Source organism: Anopheles ziemanni, chromosome 2 (genome assembly GCF_943734765.1).
Source record: "Anopheles ziemanni chromosome 2, idAnoZiCoDA_A2_x.2, whole genome shotgun sequence".
Lineage (NCBI taxonomy): Eukaryota > Metazoa > Arthropoda > Insecta > Diptera > Culicidae > Anopheles > Anopheles ziemanni.
Genome location: NC_080705.1, coordinates 63,131,260 through 63,151,664, shown reverse-complemented (window position 1 = coordinate 63,151,664; position 20,405 = coordinate 63,131,260). Strand labels below are relative to the sequence as shown.

The 20,405-nt window shown below is 40.0% G+C and overlaps 2 protein-coding genes across 2 annotated transcripts; one reads left to right on the top strand and one right to left on the bottom strand.

Moving 5' to 3' along the window:
* The first annotated feature begins 4,289 nt into the window (after positions 1-4,289).
* Positions 4,290-8,908, top strand: LOC131294059 (gustatory receptor for sugar taste 64a-like). The gene is made up of 4 exons (XM_058322105.1): positions 4,290-4,749; positions 6,215-6,854; positions 6,934-7,186; positions 8,822-8,908. The coding sequence occupies exons 1-4, from the start codon at positions 4,290-4,292 to the stop codon at positions 8,906-8,908; spliced, it is 1,440 nt and encodes a 479-aa protein (XP_058178088.1).
* A 196-nt stretch (positions 8,909-9,104) lies between these two features.
* LOC131294058 (uncharacterized) lies at positions 9,105-17,993 on the bottom strand. Its single transcript, XM_058322104.1, has 6 exons — positions 17,984-17,993; positions 17,308-17,504; positions 15,863-15,947; positions 15,491-15,796; positions 9,654-10,109; positions 9,105-9,592 (listed from the first exon to the last, which is right to left on the bottom strand). Exons 1-6 carry the CDS (start codon positions 17,991-17,993, stop codon positions 9,105-9,107), a joined length of 1,542 nt encoding a protein of 513 aa, XP_058178087.1.
* Between the last annotated feature and the right edge of the window lie 2,412 nt (positions 17,994-20,405).

The window sequence follows — 20,405 nt, the reverse complement described above, 5'->3', positions numbered from 1 at the left end:
AATGAATTTTTGATTTTTATCCCGGCTTCGCTCCATCGTGCATTGGCTTCGAGAGTCAGGATCATTCCTAGTAACAGGCCTAGCACGAGAAAGCGGCTTGCGAATCCACCGTAACACATGTTAATTTTACTTTCGAATTGCTCCGCAATAAAGACGACACTCAACGAATGCTTCGAAAGCTGCTCTGAATATTCCCGGAAGGTTCACTTGCATGTTTTATACGCTTTCGAATAGATCCTCTCCATGTTATCAGCAGAAAATTGGATTATTTTTCTACTGTTTTACATGACCCACATACGGGGATTCCATTCCAGCTAGCACTCCACTGAAAATGGAGTTCCATTCAATAAATGTTGGACAATATTTGCACTTCATTGAAGATGTCTCAAAGATACATAATATAAATAACAAGATTCAAGTGTGGGCTGTCGCACGTTCCGTTTGTATTCCAACACTTCAGATATGTTGGTTATATAATATTCTCAGGAAAGCAATTATCTTCGTTCATTGTTTTTCAATTAAAAACTATTTCGATTAATTTAAATTAATAAAATTTCTGTATTTACACACTATTTGCTAAGTTGGAAATTTTATTGACATCAATACGTACATTTTATGAAGCTGGTAGACAAATGTTACAGACTCATTCCAATTGGTGTTTTGTTATCTATAATATGGACTGAACAATACAAAAAACTAAATTTTTCTCATTTTGTTTTGGAAACTGGAAATAATTTTAAGGAAAACTAATTTTGAAACGTTTTACCAATTAGATCTGTTAATGATATGGTATAAAATTGTTCTTACCTTAGTAAAATTTCCAAATATAAAATTGAGATTTAATTCAACATAATGAAAGTTCAACCAAAAGTGGAGAAAAAGAAGGTGAAGGAAGATGAAGAAGGAATAACGTTAGCCATTTATTTTTGTTTCAAAAGTTTATGTGAATATACTTAACTGACATGAAATGAATTAACAATATTTTCATGATAAAAAAAAAACAAATTCCAAACAGCAAGACCAAGCAAAAAGCATGAAGCATCGATAAATGTTTGTTGAAGAATAAACTTACAATTTTAACTTGAACCAATTCAATTTTAACTGTTAGCAAAACAAGTTGTCCAACTATTCCCTGTTATCAGGCGGTTATTAGCGGGATCTGTTTGCTCGGTGATTCAAGGACGACCACTGTGGCCATTGTGCTTGAATTAAATATAACACTTATCGAACAAAGCTTGCCATAAATCAAACACCTCGCTTCCTCATTCAAAACGCCTCCGAAAATTCTACGCGAGTCTAAAACCTGTTGACTTTCAATCATCCAGAACCAACTATTTGGGGAGTTTTGGCATACAAGCTCGCTTGTTGGGAACATATCAGTGAAGCGTCAATGTTGCGTCCGACGGCAACCCGTTTTTCTTGGGGATGCATGCAAACCATCCGCTAGGTTTCCCAGGCGCAAATGGATAGTTGATCGGATAATTGTTCTGTTTACAACACACAGTACGTGGTGAGTACAACCATTTACAACCATCAGCTAGACACCCTCTACGAGTAATCAGTGGTACTCCGTGGTAATCCATTCGCCTAGTGCGGAGATAAAGTCTGGCACTCGGTAGGATTACCATTTTATAATGTTTGGTTATTTGTCGTCCCGTCTGCAGTGGTCACGGTCCTCAGGACTCAGTACTTGATGTGATTAAGTTACCGGAAGTGACAGCCATGAAGATGTTGATGGCAAAATATGAATATGTGGAAGTGGAGAATGACGAAGAATGCGAAACGACGAACCCGATGTCTTTGCCGTGAAACGGAACCGTACGAAGCCGAACTTGGAGGAAAAACTGAAGTAAATAATGGAAGACTAATGAACTTCCCAACAGTGAATTGTTTTCCAGATCAATAGGTCAAGCAACGGCACTTTTGACGACTAGATTCTACAAAATATTTCTTGCATAATTTTTTAATTTTTTGTTTAAATAATTGCTTCCAGCTGAGAGCAGAATTATGTTAAATTTAAAGTTTACGTTTAATACCCTTATTAGACAAGGAATGTACCTGTCATATTTTTCCAGAAGTTATCTGCCAAACGCTCTTGACAGATACATTCCTTCCTCAAAATCGGAATTAGGCATGACCGGTTCCGATTTTCTTTCGACTGGCATTTATATGTCAAAGTGGCGATTTGTTTACTTTTTGCTTTGTTGATATCAACGGATTTTGTTCGTTACTCTAGGATGAACAATACGCTAAATTGAATCGTGAAAATGATCAAATAACTGCAAAACCTTTTTTGTGGAACTTTTCGTTATTACACGAGCGGACATCATTTTTATGTCAAACGCCCTGCCAGAGCTCTCTTTGACAGTAAAAGGATGGAAAAATATGACGGATACATTCCTCGTCTAATAAGGGTATAATTCTTAAAGCTGGAAATGTTTCATCGGGCTGATTCATATTCCACTTGTTTGCAAGTTTTTTAAACAAACGCCATTTTCCGTTTTGCATTCCGATCCTCGTCGCTTCCCAAGTTCTTGTATACGTTGTAGAAAACGTTTGGCGGACTAAGACGATTGTGTTAAATACCAAAAAGTTATTTAGATTTTTGTTATTTTCGGTTATTTTTGTTTTAGTTCGGAAACTATATTCAAAACTATATTTTTTAAATTAACATAACCTAATATGTAGATTAAATGGTCGCGGATCCTTTTGTATTAAGTTAGCAGGTCCATTGCATGGAAAAAACTGTTGTATGGCAAAAAAAAAGTTTCATAAAATATTTAAAAATATTACAAACCTGGTAACTGCATTACAATTTACATGTTTCAACCGTTTAAACCAATTACATTTTGTTAACACCATTGAATCTCTTAGATTTCCTGACTTTGCGGGTTTCAGGTGAATTCATCATTATTTTGAATCGCTTCCAACGAGGATTGGCAAGTTCATGAATCCAAATCTTCAAAAAGATTCAATAAGATTCATGAATGACAGTTGAAGCTTTTTTAACTATTTGAAATTTTGAGATTTATAAATAATTTGCCGAATATAAATGTTGGTAGTAAATGAAAAAAAAAAAAAAAATGCGAGCGATGATTCGTACGAGAGCTGCGTAAGTAAAGTAGTGCTTTATTTAAATAGTTTTCACAACTCTGTAGGTGTTCGTAGGAGCGTTTTTATATGTTATTCAATCTACTCTTTCAAGATTCACAAATCAATTCGAATGGATCTTGTCGAAAGATTCAACACTGTTTCCCAAACTTGTTTACTATATTCGTGCATTCTCAACCCTCATTCTGAATTCACGTCGAACCTCGCCAAGTACTTCATGGTTGTTGTAATAGTTCTTTCTTCCACCTGCAGAAACGTAAAGTCGGATATTGATCAACACCGTGGTACGCACGTTCAATGTAAATTCTAAATTCTTCAATGGTCCACTTTATTTCATCCGATACAGTAGTGTTATCTTGCACTGCCGTTGAGTTAGACTCCAACGGGATGAAATATACGTTCAATTTGTCGTCAGGGTGTTTTTGACCTTCCACATTGGGCTTGGTTACTTCTTGACCGTGGAGAGAAAGAATCATGGCTTAGTTGAAGAGTATGGTTTGTTTCAACATCGAGAAACATTTTATTTTTCACATTCATTTTCTCTGTACAAAAACGCAACACTCTATGAGTGCTTCAAACACTGCACAAACTAAATGAGCTAGAAGCTTCGCTTACATGTTTTATATACTATAGATTAGATTCTCTCGATATTATCCGTACATGGTTTGATAATTTTCCCACTGTTTACATGGCTGAAACCGACAGATTGCTGGAACGCAATTTCACTGTGCTATAAATTTAGTATCTATCAATAAATATACGGAAAAAATGTACTCTAATTAGATGAGCTACTAAGAATCCATTATGTCTTGAATATGCGGCGAAAAAATATTAAACACACAAAGTCAAATATGCACCGTTATTAAGTGAAACTTTCCGTTTCACTTGGCTCGCGTCCAACGGATACCAGCGGCCCATCTGTGCGGTTTCCCAGGCTCAAAGTGAAGATAATTCACTGACCAGATAATTGTTCTGTTTACAATAGTTTGTCACGAGTATTCAATTTTCCATCGGCTAACAGCTAGGGGTCCTAACCCTGGTCGTGGTCTATTGTTCGGACAGCAGTCGGTTGCAGTAGAGTCCACTCGCTGGACACACGGAACTTGTTATCGGTGTTACTCCGTGCTAATCCTTTGGCCCAGTCCCGAGCCAAAGTTCGGTAGGATTAACCTTTCATAATGAGAGGCTATTTGTCGTTCGCCCGCCCCGTCGGTAGTGATCACGGTTTGTTTGTTCGTTCGGATTATCCTCAGGTCATGCTAGCACGGCCATTCGGTGTGATGACGCCACTGGAAGTGACTCCTGTCAAGCGCCCGTCGACGAATATGCGCCTCGTCGATCCACCATCGACCGCCTCGACGGCGTTGGCTACGGAAACGGAAACCATTGGCATTGGTGGGCGTCCCAGAAGAGACTGCAGCATCCACGAGGCACTTGCGCCGGTGATTTTCATGGCCCAGCTGTTTTCCCTTATGCCCATCGCGGGTTACACCGGAAGCGACCCGCGGGACGTGCGGATGACAGTCCGGTCGGTCCGTTTTCTGTACGGCTGCCTAACGATGATTTTGATGGTATCGTTTACCGTGATGATGATTGCCTACGTCGGACACGAATCGATGTTTGGCGTGAAGGAAGCCTGTAAGTATTAACGTATGTTACTTAAGGTAAAAGGAAGCAATATGCACCCATTAAATAAAAAACGTTGATTTCTTCTTTTCTAACATTTGTTCGATTACCAGAACATATCAAAATAACATTTAACATTCGATTGAAAATTGTCAAAAGAATCATGTGGTGAAACGCACTCCAGTAGAAATAATTCAACCAACACTACCGATGGAGTTTTTATATTTTTTGAAAATCTGTGATTCCAAAACCAACACCAAGAAATGTTTCCGACCCTGTTCTCCAAATTCGGTGTATTGCAATGAATTGTTCATCATTTGTTTCAACATGAAGAAGTGCAAATTAATTATTTGTGAGTTATGTATGCAAACATGTTCAACCTTGAGTAAATCTAGTTGAAACAGTGCCAGAATGAATAAGCTTGGAAATTATGGGTGTTTTGGTTCAAAGCTGTATCGGTGCAGTTTGCTCCAAACATGTGCTAATTAGGTATTCGGTGAATATGTGCTCGATAGCAATATCCTATTTCAAAAGCTATAAGTTGGTGACTAAATGTTTCATAATTTCCAGAGTTTAGTAATTCAGATTCTTATTCATGAATCTGAATGGCTGCTTTTGCTTTTACACATTAATCAACATTTGAACGATAGATTCATCAACCAAAGAACCACTAAAATTACATTTTATTAGTTTCGAAACTTTGAATATTTATGAATCAATCTGAATGAGTCTTGGGTGAAAGATTAATATGAATGAATCGTGCCAAAAGGTTCATAAGGTACATTTCTTATCAATTAAATAATTTTACCCAAGATTAATCAAAAGACTGGTCGGATCAACGCTATTTTTTGCTCCGCCATTGTTGTGACAGTTGTTTGATAAAGTGTTTACAAAAATTTCTAGCATACTTGTGGGAGATCTCCGCCAAAATCTTCGCGAAATAGGTAATTGGTAAATTTACCTCACAGTATCCATGGTCTCGCGGATAGAAACTGCTCATCTGTGTGAAGTCATGGGATATGGATCCTTTTGCTCGCCGTGATTGCCCAAATTAAGTGTGTTGGTCTCCAGAACATATTTCGAACGCCTCAATTCCTTGTTCTGTCGATGAAACATACCAAATTTGCTGTTTTGCCTCACTTTCTTGGCTGCTCGTGAGAGGTAAACAAAATTTCAACCAACTGTCAAAATACTTCACACGGTTGGTTTCTCTCGTTACATGGTATGCTGCGACTTCTTCTCCATTGACTTTGGTTTTACCTCTTTTTTTCAGTAAAATTTTGTCGTTGAATCTCATACAGAGAGAGTGAAACACGTCAAAGATGAAAAACCATTATTTCAAATACTTTTTAATTACACAATTTCATAATTCACCTATCAATATTTCATTCTTTAAGTTTGGCATGGCGGGGCATCTTGCCCTACATTCCACTACACTGGAGCGTACGTCTTTCAAAAAACAATTTCTTTTCGGTAGCTTCACTTGCCTACTACGTCTTTAATGTGTTTTTCATGACCGAATTGATGCTGCTCGGCCGCAATTGGGGCCGCATTATGGGTCGCTGGTATGCGGATGAGCTACCGTTCCGCAGTGCCCCCTACCTGCCACCAGCCAATGCGCTACCCCTTCGGCGCAAGTTGTGCCTCATCGCGTTCGGTGTGATGACGTTCGCCTTCCTGGAGGATACGCTCAACTTCCTCTCGGCGTACAAACTGAATGAGTTGCACATACGCTTCTGTCCACATCGGAACACCTTCTGGAAGAACTTCTTCCAACGGGAACATCCGTATATACTGCGAGCCATCCCGTACCATCCGCTGCTCGGCTGGACCATCGAACTGACGATGCGCGTCGCCAAGTTCACCTGGCACTACGTGGACGTGTTCATCATATGCCTCAGCCTGGGGCTGCAACGACGTTTCGTGCAGTTCAACGAGCGACTCGAGCGTCTCGACGGCCAACCCCAGCCGCAGGGAGTTTGGCGAGGTCTCCGGTTGGATTTTGTTCGGCTCACCGAGCTGGTTGGCTTCGTGGATGGGCGCTTTTCCAAGCTGATCCTTATTTCCTGCGCCAACGACATGCTCTTCATCACCGTGCAGCTGTATAACAGTTTCGAGTAACAAATAGGATTACCTACCTAATAGAATAACCACACACCGGAATAATCGTCGACCCGTTTCCGTTTCCTTTCGTAGCCTCAAGGCGACCACCGTGACGACGGTTTACTTCTGGTACTCGCTCGGTTTTCTCATGAGCCGCTGCGTAATGATGCTGTTCATCGTGTCATCAGTCAGCCAGGCTTCGGAGCGTCCTCTGGAGACGCTGCGTCGCTTTCCGAGCTCCAACTGGAACCTGGACCTGCGTCGTCTCTGCGATGCAGCTGCAACGGCGGAGAACGCCCTTTCCGGGAAGCGATTCTTTTTTATCCGAAGGCCGCTGATATTGGCAGTAAGTACCATGTTCTTCTCCCCTCCACAGATTCTTTGGAGCTCTGCTTCAAGGGAAGTAATGTACTGAATGAACTGTTCTACTTGAACGGTTGCTATGAAATGGATGCTTCCGCACATTCACAGTTTCTCCTGGGTAAACATATCTCAAGATTTTATCTAGTTTGTAACTCTCCTTTTCTCGGTACTTTGTTAGTCGAGTGGAATTGCATTGTGTCAGCCCCGAGGCTCTTTGCACAAAATTCTATAGTTTTACATAGATAATGCCCTTTGCTGTGGAGCATTGTATCGGACATGTGCCATCCTGTATCTGTATTGAAATTGACGTTATCATTATTGCATTTCCAAGCCATCAAAGATGATTCAAATTTTTCGATGATTTTCACTCTTTATATTTTCACAAATCTTTGATATGTCTTTTACCATATACGAAGGTTATGTGGTTAGTTTTTAAGTTTTATCTTGTAGTTTGAGAACACTTATTTCATACATCAAAACATAACGATGACTGTGGGATTAAAACTGTTGATCAAAACATAACGGTTGTGTTTTGTCCCAGTTTTGCTCCATCGTGGCTTATCTTTACATTTTATTGCAGCCATAGGGCGCAAAGCGTTCTTGGGTTGAATATTTGAGCGTGCCGGGGTAATTATGACTGTATCGAATGTGGATTTCAATATTTTTCATATTTTTCTACGTCTACGTTCAATTATCCATTTAATATTTTTCTACGTCTTATTAATGTGATTATTTTATTAAGTTACCTGATTACATGTGTGTTATCATTTATCAAATTTAATTGGGGTACGAAACCAAACAAGTGTTTAACTCATGAAAAGGCCACGCTGATTCATAAAGTAAATTGGAATTCCTTGATATATATTGTATTCCTTGATAATTCCTTTGGTAGGTGCTACTCATCTTTGCTGAAGTGCACCCATAGCATGAATCTACTTGAATTTATAAAGAAAAACAACGAGCTTTACTCAGAGTAAATTACAAGTTTAGAAAATATGACTGAATCAAAATTTGAGAAAGAAATAACTGAGTCACTTTCAATTATCACTGATTTCTTTTGTTGGAAAATACTGTTGTTGGTGACTAATTTAAAATCAGTTTATCTGTTCCATGTGGTTTAATGGCAAAACGTTTTGAAACAAAACCAAAAACAGAACTAGCAATGCCTACAATCACAATAACAACACACCACCACCACTTGCTTGCACTTGCACAACCGGTTGCTGTTTTGCTATCATTTACTTAACTTATCAGTTGATTCATCCGGTCTGTCGGCGAGACTGTACCCACGGGTGACAAAAGCGGCCCCCATTCGTTATCATTATCGATTGGGACCCCGTAAATAGCGGTGAGCAAGCAAACAGGTTTGAGTGGTGTGAAGAAATACTGCACTGTTATGACGATAGCGTCATCCATCGTTCTTCAGCAGATAAGATCAAAAACAACACTCAGCATCGTCTGTGTGTGGAATTTCAAAGAGAACATTTGTACGCAGATTGGAACAAATTTTCCTTTAATTATTTTCAGATTGCATGTACATCGTTCATAATCTTTGCAAATTATTCAATGTGTTGATGTTTCCCTTATCGATTCCAATCCCTTTATTTTCCTTTTTCAGATGGCAGGAACTATCATTACTTACGAGCTGGTGCTGCTGGATCAAATCAAGAACGAACCCGACAACACGAGGGATTGTACGTTTTAGGAGGTGTGTGTTTTTATTTACTGCTATACTTGGCCGAAATTAGTCCTCTAGCGATTCGTACCGCTTACCGTACGCTAAACCGGATGGTTTGTCTGTTGCTATAAAGTGCGTAATAATAAAATTGCATTTGCGTGCTGTGATACTACACATGTTCGACGAGTTCGGGATAATACTTCCGCTGGGGGGGCAGTCGTTATCAATGGAACGGGGTCGCCGGAGGCATGCCGGGGAATCCTGGGTGTCCGGGCATGCCACCACCGTGCTCGACCAGGACCTCGTAGCTCTTGATCGGAATCTCGCTGCCACCGTACGGGATGTAGAGCGTCTGGTGACTAGGGTGCACCTTGCCCGGCGTCAGACTACCCATATGGTGTGCCCGGCCAATGTAGAGCGCTTCGCCGCTCGAGGTGCGTCCACCGAAGACGGCCGTCGGTGGTACGCTGCCGAACCCGGCCGGAACCCAGGACACGTTGCCACCGCACAGGACCTCGAACGTATGCTTCGGGATCTCCTGGCCGTTGTGGCACACGTAGGCGATCTGCTTGCCCGGAAGCACCTTCGCCGGCAGCTGATCACCTTCGTGGTACGCCCGGCCGACGTAGATCGGCGAGCTGTCCGAGTCGTGTCCGGCCAGAATGGCACCCGGTGGAAGCGGTGCATGGGCGGAGCAGTGTTGCCAGGCGGCTAAAAGTTAAACCAGAAGGGAAAGAAATATTAGCGCGGTGTTTACAAGGCAATTTGGTGCACGCCCAGCTCGAATACTTACAGCGTGACTGCCCGACCAGGACCTCGTAGCTGAGGAAACTCTGCTCGGCCCCGCCGAAGGGGATGTAGAGGCATCCGTGCGAACGGTGGATCTTGCCAGGCGTTAGGCTTCCCTCGTGGTGCGTGCGCCCAATGTACAGGGGCTCCCCGGTCGATGTATTACCGGCAAGGACGGCACCGGCCGGTACATGTCCATTGCCACTGCCAACCCACGTGAAGCCCGATCCGGTGAGGACCTCATAGTGTGTCTTAAAAATCTCCATCCCGTTGTGCGACACATAGGCCGCCTGCTTCGAAGGGATCACCTTCGCCGGCAGCTGATCTCCCTCGTGGTACGCCCGGCCAACGTAGATCGGTGATCCATCCTGGTCGTTGCCAGCGTAAACGCCCGCCGGCGGAATGCCCTGGTGGTTGGTCCACGGAATCCAGGTAAATCCTGCGAACGGAAGCGAGTCTTAGTTGAACCAAAATGTCTGCCCATGGACGCAAAATCGGTGTATCAGGTGCAGCGATAAAATCGAACGAAGGGAGCGCAAAAAAATCACACCATGACGGGGCGTACTTGGGCCGGGAGATTACGCGGGGCGTCTAACAGATAACAGATAAAAAACCCCCCGTTGGCAGGGACAAGCTGTTTTCCACTTGAACCTTGACGCCGCATTATGGCACCATATGTAATCCGAAACCGATAAGCGATAAGTAATCCTACTCATCGAGGTCGATGTGCAAACGTACTGTGAGTTGAAAATATCCTCAAAATAAAATCCTATTTCAAAATTTTAAGCTAAATTGTTATGCAGCCCAGACACGCCGCTGCCGGTTTATTTGAACAGCAGTTTCCGGTTCGTCTCGGTTCGATCTGCATTCCACTGCACACATTGCTTCCTCTTCAGACACGCGCTTCTATCCGCACGAACCGTGAGGGCATAAAAAACAAGCGACATCCTTTTATGGCTCCAGAAGGTTCTTGCGTTGGTCTTTTATTTTACTTTTGAAACATTTCGCGAACCGAAACCGACGCCGATGAAAATACAAAAAAGAGGCACACCGACAGAACCCTATCAACAACGGACTTCTTACCTTGGTTCATCTTGTGTATTGTATAGTTCGCGGAAAACTGGACGGAACCGGTTCCCAATTATGCGCGCGTCACAAACGGAAAGGGTGGATGCTCCAAAAAAGAACAAACTGCGCCAGCAGCGTGCGACGCGAACTTCTCAGCCAAAAACAAAAAAAATGTAGATTAGGACCGGAGCGCAGAACTGTGCAAAAAAAAAAATCGCAAATACGGACTCGCACTCGAAATCACTTCTCGCGGGCGCGTTCCGATCGTGACTGACGCTCGCGACGACCGCTGGAAGGAATAATAAACGTACGTACGTTAGAAGCGCGAGATAAGGCGCCGTCGGAGGCGGTTTCAAGATGTTGGTGGTAGGAAGTTGGGGTTGTTGGAATTTTGATCCAAAGCGCTCCCACGACTACCATCAGGCACTTTTGTGGATGGTTTTGTGTGCAATTTGGAAACGACAAGTTTTGAAAATGGGACTAATGTGCGTTCTATCGCACCAAGCGGACCATTTCCCTTCTCTCCGATAAGACGAAATGATTCACTTTTCCAATACACTACACCCATTGATGAATGATTCATAGAGCAACCCATCGGTTATCAGCAGATGTACTTGTCTCTGCGTGTTAAACGCCTTTAGATTAGGAATTGCGCTCAGGTTTCTATGTTAGATAAAAATCATATAACTATCATAAATGCACATTTACATTAAACTATCTTTCTATTGATAAAAGGTGTTTGTTTTTTGTCACCAACATTCAAACATATAGATGGAAACAAGACACACCGGTTGAATCACTTATTCCTATATGCATTCCGGTTTGGCTGATAACAAATGCTTCGAGCGAGAACGAGTTCGATACTTCTTCCAAATTTCACACACACATAACCGCTTCCAAACGGAATAGGGTTTATATTTATTTCATTTTTTATAGTTAGTTTTTAAATAAGCCGGACCAGAAAAAAAAGCTCAACCTAAAAGAAACACGCGGTTGCAAAATTTATTAGTCCAGCGGTATCTTTATTGTTTTTCGTTCTAACCAGTGATGATGTATTCGAAATGAAAACATTTGCAAACTAGTTTTAGTTTTGATTGGATACATTTAACTTGGTTTTGGATTAAGAAGAATATCCTATATGAGTGATGTTTGAATAGAAATTTTCTCATTTCAACAGTTAACTTGAACTAAAACAAGAAATTGAACGTTTCTTAACTTAAGTATAAATGAACTTGTCTAACAAAATTAAAAATAAAATTAAAAGAGCACGGCGCAAAGGAATTTATAATTTTCCATACGTGTTAAAGCAATGCGGTACACGGTATTAATTTCTTCAAATAGTAGTCGAAGCGTTTCATTTTTCAGAAGCATACTTGTCTTACCTCCAACGAGCGAGTTTACAAAACGACTGGTTTTTCAATAACAATGATTCCTAACGATATTAATCATGCCCTGTAACTATCTGTTATGCCTTTTCCTAAACGAATTGAACCTTCTTTCACATTTAGTTTTAAGTTTTTTATTTGGTTTTACGTACTTATTGCAAATACTGTCAGTCAGGGCTGTAGTATGTTGAATATTCGCAGCCTTGTTTTAGGATAGAATTCAGACGGGAAAGATCAACAAAAGTGTTTTCTCGTAAACAAAGGAATCCCATGAGCGTCAGCACATTTAAACAGACCCCTGAAAATTGCCTAGATATTACCACATGGAAACGGTTTCTAAAATTAGAACACATACCTAAGCATATGCATAAGCGTGTTTTACCGAAGCGTGTGAAGTATCTGCAATACAGTCAAGGTCAAACGAATTAAAAGAGAAAATACTCAATTAATGTTTGGCCCACATCGACTTTGGTGTTCAGTTCGTTTCGCGTTAGCACAATTGCACAGTCGTGCAGGAAAATGTAATTTTGAAATGTAAACCGATCGATTTTAAATAGTGTAATTAATTAGTTTAAAAATCTACAGTATCAAAATTCTTTATTCAGATACTTCAGTGTGGGTGAGTAGTGATTTTCAATTCAATAGAAATCAAAAATCGCTAGAAAAGATAAAGATCTTTTATCCGAAATCATGATATCTTAAAGCTTAACAAGGTGTTCTTAAGCCTATCCTAAACCAACTTATGGGTTGCTTAGTGCCTGTCCGATTATGATATGCCTGTCCGATCAAAATATCAGATCAGATTGGACTGCTAAGAATGGGAATCGAAAGTCGCGACAAAAATTGTCATTTCAATATTAGTGCACTGGCTTAAATTTTCGAAACATACAACAGCCGGTACGGATATTATCCTGAGCGATTATAAATGGAACTTGAATACCAAGCTGAGCGTCACAGAAGCAATGAAATATGAGCAAAACCTCTCGGCTCTGTACTCGATTTATGCTTGATTTCTTCAGGAACAATTAGGAACACGAACTGAATCGCCTTTTGCGCTACTTATAGAAGCTCGAACTACGGCTGTTCATTTTATGGTCAAGATGGTTGGTAGTTGTGAGATTAATACCTTTTTTGACTGAGGTATGGCGACTACTGCGATAGATCATGAGCCGTAGCTCGCACCTGAGATCGAATTAGTGGTGACTCAATTCCGGTTAATTGTGATAAGATAAGATAAGTTTCCACTGTTTCTCTTCCAAGTTTTTTGATATATATGATGTATCTTCCCATTTCGTGTGGTTGTTTGCCTTCATTAGTAATCAATGTTTATTGTGGTGAACACTCGTCCCAAAACGCTTAAGTTAGCAACGCCAATAGTGCTCGCATATTACTTACAGTATCGACAACATTTCACGCAACAATATGGTTCAGCCAGTAAATGGTAGGTCAAATTCAACTTTAGCTATAGTGCAGAACATGAAAATATCTATGCTTATTGAACGTTCAGAAAGAAACATTTCGAAGCCGGTAGTTATGCCAAGGAAGAAGAACAAGTGCTGTTGTATGTGTATGAGTTTAAGTTTTATACAGCACACAGTTACCATACAAAGCTGCATCACAGAAATTACACTTATTTGTGTTGAAGTTAAACCAGAAAAATGTTTCTTTACATATTTTTTGTTTTGTGTTCGTAAATCATACTATAGGTTTTAGCTCGGAGCATCCAGTTGATTTTAATAATTCCGTGCAGAAGGTCAATGTGTCCGGAAATGAAATCGACATAGCGGAAACCAAGAGTCAGGTAATATACATTTAAGTACGTAACATATGCGTACAGCCTCGTAGCTAAAATGATTCTCTCACTACAGAATATTGTGATCGGAACAACCAGTTCGCCACACGAAGGCGCTTCGAATGGTAAGGATTCAATTCTGTACTGCATTGATTGTGGCTGTATTCCTGTTCATACATGAATATGTTACACAAAGTTATACCAATTCTGGGCGACGCTCTTTATGATGTTTTACAGAGAGCCAACGCCGTATCGTCAACAACTCACAGCAACACTTAGAAGTGACGAACAACAAGATATCCATCAAAGGGTCAACTGCGGAGGTAATACATTAGGAGCCTATTCTAGAAGGCGATATTTCATTATCAAATATGATTATCGTCGTAGGTTGTGTGCATTGGAGTAACAGGAGCGAAAAAAAACCAGAACTGAACTCACCACAAAGTTATTTCCTCTAACAAGGACAACTCACTCCATGTCATCTGCAAGTTTGCACAGTAGGCGAAGTTAATAAAAAACCTTCGAATGCTTCTTATTCGCCTGCGAAAACACAACCAGTTCCGTTTGCATCAAGATGATTGAGACCGATTTTCCATAGCTCCCTGATTAGTAGATTGATAGTTATTGATGTCCGTCACGTCCTTCCCTCCTGCAATCCCTAAAGAGTTTCTGAGTACTGTAATGATAGGGTGTACACTGTACAGTATTTTTGTTCAATTCCAAATAAATACACTGTAATTAGTTTTTGTTTGCTTACAACTTCTAAATGGGGCTTAAGGCTCTAAGAAGGTCATTCAAGCATTTTTATTCGATAAGGCCGGAAGAAAGACATCGTCTTCTTGACAGTATACTTCGGGTCGTTGTCCTGCTATAAAATGGCCTAAATTGGCTAAGGCGAATGCTAACAACCATATAACTTATCGAAACACAAAAAAATTGCGACTTTTCAGTAGCAACTTTATGACAAACTTTTAAAAGAGTAAATGAGGCCCTGGCCTTCATTTTTTCGGTCGTGTCTAGTAAGCCCTTAACGGACAGACACGATTAAGAGGGGGTTACGCCTAAAAGATGATTGCATTGGAAAATGTTCTTCATATTTCCCGATATTCTCGAAAGTATCTCATCGTGGAAGCCAACGACGATCCACGTTTACAAAGGGAACAAGTCTAGTAAACCCAATGGCACGCGTGGAATCCAAAACAAACTGTATTTGTTTAAAACATTGATAGAGCTGTGAATTACTCCAGCATGGTGTGATTGCCTGTCAAATGTGTGGAGTCTCACAACGACAACAAATTATTAATCAAGGAATCTGCAAAATCTTAACTTTTTATTCAAATCTAACTCTTTTTGTTATACAGAATAAAAACATTCAACCATCACTAAGTCTAAGACCTACATTACTTTGAATTAAAGAAACAATGAAACAGTATAATATTGTGGCATGATTTTAGTTTTCAACTAAGTATTCGTAGTGCTTGGTCGGAAACTCCCAGCCTCCGTAAGCTATATACAGTGTCTGTTCACTTGGAACAATCTTCCCCATCATTTGTTTGGTTGGCGAGTATCCCCGACCAATGTACAACACTTCGCCCGACGACGTGCGACCCCCGACAATGGCTTTCGTAGGAATGCCGGTAGGATTTTCCGGAAGCACCCAGGATAGACTTCCACCGCACAAAACCTCAAACGCTTCCTTGCGAACAACCTGTCCCGCGCAGGAAACAAAGGCGTACTCCTTTTTCGGAACGACCTTCGCCGGTAGCTGATTATCTTCGTGGTACGCTCGACCAATGTAGAGCAAATGGCCATCCGGATCTTCTCCAGCCAAAATGGCTCCGGCCGGAAGCGGATCCTTGCCGGTACAGTGCTGCCAACGAACTTGAAAAGAAAGGAAATAAAAATGTACTCATAATGGAACTACATTTCCAGCGTTAAAACTGTTACGTGGTGTTTGGATTGCAGTCTCGTTAAAGTTATTTGTTCCACCATTGTTGTTGAGTTTGTCACTGGAAATTGCACCAGTTAAAATCTGCAAAATAGAAATTGAAATGAGAAAACATGCCTTAACATGAAGCTTTAGCATTTTAGCTATGTTGGTACATACCTGTAATGTAGAATTTTGCAAATGGATGGTATTTACTTTACCGTATTACTTTTACGGTCTGATTGGAGTTGTTTTCGCTGGGAACTTAAGTTTTCGAGACAAAATATTAGGAAAACAAAAATTAAAACTCATCATGTGACTATAGATTGTGCTGTCATAGATAAAACTTATCAGTAAAATGATGTGGGTCAATTCTTACCTTCGGCCATTGCTCTCGCAAAAATTATTTTAAATTAAGTCGCGTTATGTTTGAGGGGTTATTTAGAAACGAACCACACACAGATGAGTTTCGCAAAAGACTGTGAGCTGAGCTTTTTCCACAAAAAAGTATCAAGCTTAACTGTTCGATAACCGCTAAAGTTGGGCTGCCAGGATAAGATTAGATGTTATGCTATGTCATATGTTGCGATTCTTGGAATGTCTACTGCTCTACCAGTGTGCGTGGGTGGTGATTTTCATTTCAATAGAAAAGATAATTCCTAGAAAATACTTATCTTTTTTATCTTTATATGAAATCTTGATGCTGCTTTAGTGGTGGACAAGAAGGAAATGAAACATGATGGAATATTATCGAATAGCGTGATGCAAAAATTAGATTTATTGGAAAATAGTAATATTTTCAAAATCGTCCAAGCGAGAAACGAAAAATAAGTATCTTTAAAAAATCCTTAGAATTATTCGGAAATATTAGGAAACTTACTAACAAATATAACTTAAAGCCACACTAAACGATAGCATTTCTCATTGTTTGGGTAGCTTTCAATTTTATTGGTACCATTTGGATAAAGTAGCCTAACTTGGTTTTCTCTTAAGTTTATTTTCAATGAATGCATTGATTACCTTGTGAAACACAAGTACAAGCTAAACATTAGTCTAAGCTGGATTTTTAAGTTGAATAAAGTTGCTCTAATCAAACATTTCGCTTTGCCATGCGTTTTCCGTTCAAAGTATTGGAGTGCGGTTAAAGAAGCGATTGAAAGCAATAGTTAAGTGAAAAATACTACAATTTACGGAGATTTATTGACAACAGAAACACACGGGAAGTATACTTGCTTTAGTTAGCTACAAGAATTTCAAAACGCCTCATTATCACTTCACAGTTACCATAGGGAATATAAAGCTTCTTTTTTTCCTCAATAACTTTCCCCGGAGTCAAGCTTCCGTTAAAAAAACCTCGTCCAATGTACATCGTTTCCCCGCTCGCTGTACGACCCGCTTCGATTGCTTTAGGAGGAATAGAACCATTTTGTGAAGGAAACCAGCTAACATTGCTACAGCACAGTACCTGATAGGATGTTTTCTGAAACTCCTCTCCATCATATGCGATGTAAGCACACTGTTTACTCGGGATAACCTTCGCCGGTAGCATGAGACCATTATGGCACGCCCGTCCGACAAATATCAGATCATCGTCGGTATCGTAACCAGCCAGGACGGCATCTGGTGGTAGCTGATCGCTGTCAGAACAGGCCTGCCAGGAAACTGCAAGTACAAATGTAGGATAGAAAGAAACTTAAGAAATTATTGGAATAAAAATTTCATATGCTATGGAAATACATACTTTGGTTTGGGGGCAATAAGCCAGTGACAACTGTTTGTATCTTTTCCACCGATGGAACGTTGTCGAGGTGAAAGAAACCAGATGTAACGCAACAGATTAAATGAAGCCCTGGTGGCAAAATCAGCATGCTTTCTCGTTCTGTCCAATTGAAAATTGATACCAACAGAACGAGAAAGCATGCTGATTTTGCCGCCGAGGAGGGACGTTGAAAAACGCTGCAGTCTTATTTACCTGCAATGTACTTTGCGACAAGTTGATTGTATTCCCAGCTACGTTTAAGCTTTGTTGTGCGTTGTTATGTTGAACAGCTGGTAATGGGATACGAAAGATGTGACAAAATTTCAACATTGATACATTGACTCAAATTTTTGAAACGTGACACTGCCGGAAAGTTACTTACCCTCAGCCATTTTAAACGATACTAGAATGCGAAACTGATCCTTTCACTTTCGCAATGCGTCTCCTGTAGTCTTATATTGTATGCCACAGCAGAACTACTTCTGATTAGGTGTTGATCATAACTGCCGGCCCCAATCACCCATACGCACCACAATGTTTATCTTTAATCAGTAGGCTAAAAGGCAACGCTTAACTACTGATAACGTACAGATAAAGTCGGTAATTTGCCAGTTCGTCGATCACTGTCGTCTTCTGCAAAAGAAGCTGATGTTGCACGTGTTGCGGTTGCGGTGAATTATGGGCGAAACTTCCCGGTGCTCTATACTCGACTGATGTTTGCTTTTCTCAGGAACAGTTACGTACACGATCCTACGGCTTTTTATTTTATATTCAAGGTGGTTGATAGTTGTGAAATAAATACCATTTTTGACCGAGGTATGGCGACTACTGCGATAGATCATGAGCCGTAGCTCGCACCTGAGATCGAATTAGTGGTGACTCAATTCCTGTTAGTTGTGATAAGATAAGATAAGTTTCCACTGTTTCTCTTCCAAGTTTTTTGATATATATGATCTATCTTCCGTTTTCGTTCGGTTGTTTGCGTTCATTAGCAATCTGTGTTTATTGTGGTGAACACTCGTCCCGAAACGTTTAAGTTAGCAACGCCAATAGTGCTCGCATATTACTTACAGTATCGACAACATTTCACGCAACAATATGGTTCAGCCAGTAAATGGTAGGTCAAATTCAACTTTAGCTATAGTGCAGAACATGAAAATATCTATGCTTATTGAATGTTCGGGAAGAAACATTTCGAAGATGGTTGTTATGCTAAGGAAGAAGAACAAGTGCTGTTGTATGTGTACGAGTTTAAGTTTTATACAGCACACAGTTACCATACAAAGCTGCATCACAGAAATTACACTTATTTGTGTTGAAGTTAAACCAGAAAAATGTTTCTTTACATATTTTTTGTTTTGTGTTCGTAAATCATACTATAGGTTTTAGCTCGGAGCATCCAGTTGATTTTAATAATTCCGTGCAGAAGGTCAATGTGTCCGGAAATGAAATCGACATAGCGGAAACCAAGAGTCAGGTAATATAAATTTAAGTACGTAACATATGCGTACAGCCTTGTAGCTAAAATGATTCTCTCACTACAGAATATTGTGATCGGAACAACCAGTTCGCCGAACGAAGGCGCTTCGAATGGTAAGGATTCAATTCTGTACTGTATGGATTTCGGCTGTATACTTGTTCATACATGAAATTTTACACAAGGTTATACAAATTCTGGACGACGCTCTTTATGATTTTTTACAGAGAGCCAACGCCGTAACGTCAACAATTCACAGCAACACTTAGAAGTGACGAACAACAAGATATCCATCAAAGGGTCAACTGCGGAGGTAATACCTTAGGAGCCCATTCTAAAAGGCGATATTTCATTATCAAATATGATTATCGTCGTAGGTTGTGTGCATTGGAGTAACAGGAAGGACAAACATTTAGAACTGAGCTGATCAAACAGCTATCTCCTAACACAAGGACAACTCATTCCATATCATCTGCATGTTTGCACAATAGGCAAATTTAAAAAAAACCGTAAATGGTTCTCAATTGGCGGCGAAAAGAAAACCTGTTGCTATAACATAAATCGAAATAATTGAGATCGGTTTTCCATAGTTCCCTGATTAGTAGATTGATAGTTTTTTATGTCCGTCACAGCGTTTACTCCTGCAATCCTGCAAGAGGTTCTTAAATCTGAAAAGATAGGATATGCAGCGGATGTTCGGGAATGATAAAGTGGCCAATTTATTATTTATTTATTTTTTGCTGAATATTTTTGATCAAATTCAAGTAAATACAAAGTAATAATTTTTTTTATCTTTATTCTCAAATCCTTTAAAAGATTAACTTATCTTAAACGAAAAAGCAACTGTTTTACTTTGCAAAAAAGTGCATTTAAGAACAACAGTGACAAAATAAAGAGCCCACTACAGGTTTTTTGTAGTAAAAATAAAAATAAATAATAATAAATGCATCTCGTCATTTAATATGTTCTTGTTTAATTTTTTGAAGCTGCTGAAAGTGCTTTGGCATGCTTCCAGCAGAATCGAACTCTTCCCAAGCGCGCTCCTGAGCTTTACAAAAGGCGTTTTTGTAACCTACATCAGTTTTGTCCATTCTGGCGATTGCTGACAAATTCTGAATGGGGCTTAAATTCTGGCTCTGAGAAGATTACTTCAGCAGTTTTATTCGACAAGGCTGGCTCTTCTTGCCAGTATGCTTAGGCTTGTTGTCCTGCTGTAAAAATGCCATAAATTGGCTAAGGAGAATGCTGAATGAACTTATCGAAACGCAAAAAATTTGAGATTTTACCACTAAAAAATGTAATAAAAATTAGATTTTTAAAGTGGGCA

Coding starts and splice junctions, on each gene's coding strand:
- LOC131294059 (XM_058322105.1), top strand. CDS start 4,290: ATGAGAGGCTATTTGTCGTTCGCCCGCCCCGTCGGTAGTGATCACGGT. Junction 4,750..6,214: donor GTTTGGCGTGAAGGAAGCCT/GTAAGTATTAAC, acceptor TCTTTTCGGTAG/CTTCACTTGCCTACTACGTC. Junction 7,187..8,821: donor GAAGGCCGCTGATATTGGCA/GTAAGTACCATG, acceptor TTCCTTTTTCAG/ATGGCAGGAACTATCATTAC.
- LOC131294058 (XM_058322104.1), bottom strand. Junction 15,948..17,307: donor TTCAGAAAACATCCTATCAG/GTACTGTGCTGT, acceptor TCTATTTTGCAG/ATTTTAACTGGTGCAATTTC. Junction 15,797..15,862: donor GACTGCAATCCAAACACCAC/GTAACAGTTTTA, acceptor TTTCTTTTCAAG/TTCGTTGGCAGCACTGTACC.